Source organism: Alnus glutinosa, chromosome 13, assembly GCF_958979055.1.
Source record: "Alnus glutinosa chromosome 13, dhAlnGlut1.1, whole genome shotgun sequence".
NCBI lineage: Eukaryota > Viridiplantae > Streptophyta > Magnoliopsida > Fagales > Betulaceae > Alnus > Alnus glutinosa.
In genome coordinates, this window is record NC_084898.1 from 12,056,257 (window position 1) to 12,061,878 (window position 5,622).

General features: G+C 36.2%; 1 protein-coding gene across 17 annotated transcripts; it reads left to right on the forward strand.

The window, feature by feature from the left end:
- Positions 1-687: 687 nt before the first annotated feature.
- Positions 688-5,379, forward strand: LOC133853706 (protein NONRESPONDING TO OXYLIPINS 2, mitochondrial-like). 17 transcript variants are annotated; one of them, XR_009896717.1, is made up of 6 exons: positions 688-980; positions 1,056-1,212; positions 1,964-2,027; positions 4,412-4,519; positions 4,638-4,723; positions 4,963-5,379. XR_009896717.1 is itself a non-coding variant. In XM_062289713.1 (4 exons), the coding sequence occupies exons 1-2, from the start codon at positions 805-807 to the stop codon at positions 1,204-1,206; spliced, it is 327 nt and encodes a 108-aa protein (XP_062145697.1). In that variant the 5' UTR covers positions 688-804; the 3' UTR covers positions 1,207-1,212; positions 4,638-4,679; positions 4,963-5,379. The 17 variants fall into 17 exon arrangements, 6 of the variants coding, with proteins under 6 accessions (XP_062145697.1, XP_062145695.1, XP_062145694.1 ...); XR_009896715.1 differs by having other exon boundaries at positions 4,638-4,679; XR_009896723.1 differs by having other exon boundaries at positions 690-980; positions 1,056-1,174; positions 4,638-4,679.
- Positions 5,380-5,622: the final 243 nt, after the last annotated feature.

Consider the following 5,622-nt stretch of genomic DNA (forward strand, 5'->3'; position numbering starts at 1 on the left):
ACGTGCGGTAATGAATTTTTGGATTTAGAATTAGAATTGAATTCTTATTCTACTTGCGAATTTTAAAGCAAAAAAATGTGTAAAAAATATTATTTTTTAATAGTAAAAAATGATTGGAAGTTTGAAAAGTTGTGTATAATGATTAGTATTGTGAAAAGTTGTGTGGAATAATGATTTAAATATTAAATATTTATTATATATTGATTGTTTAATTAAAAAATAAATAAATATATATATATATTTTTTAAAAAAACATAATTAAAATTAAAATTTTTAAAAAAGAAACAAGGGGTGGCCGCGCGGCCACCCCCAAGGGTTGGGGGTTGCCGCGCAGCCACCCCCTTTGAGGGGTGGCTGCCAACCCTCCGCTTTTTATTTTTTATTTTTATTTTTATTTAATTTGTCATTATTTTATTAATTAAATGTGGGATCCACGCATTTTTTTGAAGACAACTTGTTCTGTGCGTGGGTTCCGGTCATCAAATCACTGAATCAGAAGAATTTGGATGAAATGAAAAGAATATGAATTCTATTCTAAATCAAATTGGCACCCTCTTAAAATATTTATAGAAAGAACAATAGAAGCATGTCTTGTTCATTTCCTAAAGAAAAAAGAAAAAAGAAAAAAGAAAAAAGAAAAAAGAAAAAAGAAAAAAAGAAAGAAAGTGTGGAGCCCAACCCAACGAGGCCCAGCTTGAGGAGGCCGTGTACTTGGACGCTCGGTTCTGCTAAAACCCTAAACCCTCGTGCCGTGAGCAGCCAATCCTGAACCTCCTCCGGATCCATTTCAGATCTTCTTCTTCAATGGCTTCAGCCTGCAACAGAATCTTCAGCAGAGCATCCGTATCGTCCATCAAATCCGCCATCAAATCCAAAATCCCTACATCTCCCCTCGCCAGATCCGCCACTCCCACCTCTCCACGCTTCCCTCTCCCCTCCACGTCCACTTCCCCTCCTCGTCGCCGATTTTCACTCTCCAGGTCTCTATCTAGCTAAATTTTGTGTGCTTTTTTTCTTTCTTAATTTTTTTATTTATTGACTCTTGAGTTTGACAGGTCTCCAGCGGAACTGGGAAGCGTTCAGTCAATCTTTCCTCTGCACAGCGCGGTGGCGGCGGCTCGAATGACATCGTGCCTCAGCACAACTTCGAGGAATTGCCGAGCGCTCTCGCAGGGTACACTCTGCTGCACCTCTCCAGACCTCTAATATCATGTAAAAAAACCACTAAAATAAAAACAGCTTTTTCTTTCTTTTTCTACCACCACCTCTTGTGCATTGCTCAATTTCTTGCTCCTGCTTTGAATTGTTAGAATATAAATTAAATGATTAAGTTAACCAACTTTTATCCGCTTAAGATGTTGGTATAAGTGGTGATTTAATGGTAGGGTTCAAAATTAAATATTTTACGTATTGGGCCTTACTAATTAAGGGGGAGTTTGAGCCCACACGTGAGAGGTTAGAATATAAATTAAATGATTAAATTAACAATTTCCTATAAGCTTCAAGTCTTTGGGATAAGTGGTGATTTAACATTAATTAATTTTTTGGTGCGAGTTCTCTTGAAATTGCGTTTAGAGAAATGGAATTGGAAGAAAATGATGGAGATTAGAAAGGGCAAACCCAACTTCCGAAAATTAAAATTACTTAGTCGTGGATTTCAGAGGTCCCATATATGTTATATCTGACGTGCTTGTTTGTTAAAAGAGACTGGCAATTTAGTACCTTCTACTCTTAGACTAATGTTGTGTCATGGTTGCATTAGCATAAAGAGCTGGTCGTAGTTATACAGAAGTAGGCTGGGAGAGACACTGAGGGACTGTTGTTAGATTTTGTTGTTGTTGTGGGTTTTATGTTCTTGGTTTAGTGAGTCTATTTCACGAGCGAAATGAATCGGGGCAGTGGTTTGGGTTACTTTGGTGGAGGATCTTAATGCTATCTGACTAGAGTATTTTGGTTCCTGCAGGCACATAATATGAGTGTCGTTGAAAGAAATAAAATGGGAATTTGCGGGGCCTGCCAATTATCAAGTATGAAAATGAGTGCTCCCTTAGTAGCATTAAGAATGTTTAGTTATATAAGGATAAGGACTTGTGTTTCAGGTTTATCCTAAAATTTGATAATTGATTTGTACCAATATTCTTTAAATGTTATTTGGGGAAGGCGGCCCTTACTTGTAACATATGCAGGTTTCCTTTGTTTATTAAATTTACACGTTTTCATCCGATGTGGAACATTTTTGTTACCATTTAGATGAGTTATTCTTGGCAGTCAATTTTGGTTTTCTTAATATTGAAAGTAGTTTGCAGTTTGTTCAGCTTGATTGGGCCTATTACATCTTCTGAATAAAGTTTCTCCTCCTGTATTAACCATGTATTATTCGAGAAATTATCTAGAAACTCAATATTATAAGGATATGCACTCTTATGAACCAATCTATCATGTTATATAGTTAAATATTAGGCTTTTGTACTGTATGGTGCAATGAGAAGCTTATCTGGCCCAGCACATTATATTAAGAGATGCAACACTCATTCTGATCCTTAAACCAACCTTTATTGCTTGCTGCGTACTAGCAGTTGTGTTCTGTAATCTGGTATCCAATTATTTCCTTTGTTGATGCTATCTATCCATTTCATTACTTTCCTTTCCCTATGAATATATATTATCCTTTCTATCATTTTCTTTGAAAAATTGCAAACATAGTGTTAGTGATATCTTTCTTTTCAAAAGGTGCAACATTTCCTATGGAAAATGAAGCTTGAATTCTTGCCAATAGTAGGTTTCTTGAGTAAAAATTTAAAATGTATTATTTCCTAATGCATTACTGGCAATAAGGCAGCTTAAAAAATATAGTTGCTGAAGCAAAATTTTCAAGAAATTGGACCTTTACATGGCATGTACACCTTTTTTTTTCTGGCATTATGATTAGACAAAATTTGCAACACACTCTCCTATGCATATTTTACATACCTGATGTTTGGCATTGGTAACTATAGCATAGTTTTGGCAACTTTAATGTTCTCTTTGCTTGTGTGCTTTGCTCATTCCATTTCATTGAGGCCAACACCTAGCTTTTTGTGTCCATAATGTTCTCTTTGCATGTGCTTCACCCATACCATTTCGTTGAAGCCAACACCCAAGCTTTTGTGTCCATTACCTTAGTGTAGAGTCTGTAGACAGCTTTCAGTAGAGCATCTTGTGAGTGATCATCAAATTTCACTGTAGTCTCACAGCGTCAGTGCTGTTTTCATCTGCATAAGATTTTATATTATTTGTTTTGCTACTGAGAAGAACGAGCTCCCCTTTACAGTCTATAAGGCTGCTCTATGTTGTATGAAATTCTTTGTGACAAGAGCCTATAGAATTGGTTCCCCTATCTTTTAAACCGTAATGTTACACCTACAACTCTTTTACAACTTGTTGACATGTGTCAGCATGTGATTGGAGCCATGTCTGCCACTAAAAAAACTAGCACCCTCCAATCACATGTTAATGTGTGTCAAAAAGTTGTAAAAGAGTTGTAGGCGTAGCATTTTTCTGTTTTAAAAGGGTGCCATAGAAGCCTAAGCCTTAGAAACTAAATAGCATAGCACACTTCTTTCTTTATTTTACCTATGAGCTAGATCATCAAATCGCTACAAATGGAATGAACGATGATCATTCCTTGGCTAACTCATAGCTTACAAGTTGCAGAGGATTGCCTACCAAAGGTCAGCATTATGGTTGCATTAGATTATTTGGTGGATACTTCACTTAATTCACCATATTCTTAGCGTACTAGCTTTTCTAGTGCTCCCATCTACAATAACTTTTATATTTTTAAGGGAAATCATGTCATGACCTGTTTGTGCTTTTGGTCATTTTGACTTTAAGACCACAGTTTTTAATTTGAAAGATTCAAGATCCGAGTTTGAACCCATTATAAATTTGAAACCTTAGTCAGCCTTTCCATCAATTTGATTACAAAAATGACTGAAAATACAATTATACTCTTTAGATCATTTTTTTTTTAATAAAAAGTGCACCATGGGTGGCCATGAGGCACCCCTACTAAGGGGGTGGTCCACCCACAAAAAGCTCTCCTCCATGCTCAGCCATGGTTGCCTGGGCGTGGACGAGGCTGTGGTTATCTGTTTTTAATTTTTTCTATCTGACAGGTATTATTGTATTTTCATAGTCATTTCTGCTATCTGTTTAACAAAAAGGGTAACGAAGATCTCGAATTTAGATCGGGCCCAAACTTCATTCTCGAATCTATCAAATTGAAACTGGGGTCTTAAAGTCAAAATAGTCAAAAGTACAGGGATCTGACCTGATTTGCGTATCTTTAACATATGGTTAGTTCTAAAGTTGGGAATTTATATTTATGTAATACCATTCCTTATAAGTTATAGCTTTTTCATGCAAGCAGTGTAAGGATACCGAATGCAAGAGTTACCATGATAATTACCAAAAGTATTGGAAATCTTAACAAGGGGAAGGATTTCAAAGGTGACATTGCAAGATCTCTGAAAATAGGGTACAGAACATAATGCTATCGCAGATCTAGGTGTTTTGGCTTGAATTTGCTTCCCATTGAATGATTAATTTACAAGTGAATAAGAATGTTATGGTAACGTAGCTGCTCCTTTTCTCAGATGGAATTGATGGTACGTGAGACATATGTGCTGTATTTGGAGGTGCGCCCTGCATCTTTGCTCCAATTTATTCAAATTAAAACAAGGTGGAACTACTTTAGAAGATATTAGTCTCTTGCCATAATGCCTTTCGTGGTTAGGGAGGAATCTGGGGGCTAGTTTAGCTATATCTTTTGTTAAATCATATAATCACATTTGAGATTAGACTTAGGAGTTTGTTCACTTGGATGAGATTTGAATGCTACCATCTTCTTCTTCTCCAATTAAATGATGTGGTTTTACTCGTATGTTTCTTCTGATATGTCTTTCTATTCCCCTGTTTTAGAGCTTGGTCTGTCGGTTCCAAGGTGACAATATAGCAGTCCACCATGACAAGAGGTTATCTTCACAAGAATGGAAAATCTTGCACCAAGATCTTGTGGCTTTTGTTTTTGAAGTTCAGTCATTTTAGAAGATACAGCTTGACCCTTGAAAGCAAGAAAATTGATTTTGATATTTCCCACCACGGAGATATTTGTTCACTAACTATTTATATATGTTTAATTGCCAAGGCAGATTCCAATAAGAAAATACCACATATTTTCGCAATTTCAGTGGGACAAGATGATTAAGAAAAAAAAAAAAACAGATGCCCACTGTGGATCATTCCTTTGTGAAATTGTTTATTATACCCAGATGGAAATTGATTTAGATTCTTCCAATCACACGGATATTTATTAGTATTCATAGATGTTCAATTGTCAAGGCTGCGTCTTGGTAGGACACCTTGCTCTACCGGTGAGTATCATCGTATTTTTTTTTACTCGCCAATTTGTTGGATCCTCAAAGCCGAGTATTATATATTCAACTCCCATTTCACTGGGCTGCAGTGCTCATCGGCCATCTGATCAACTTTTATTAAGAAAAGAAAAAATGCAAGTGTTGATGAGTACAATCATATCAACTGAGTGCGATGGAAGTTAAGCATTTAGACTTGCTCCTCCAA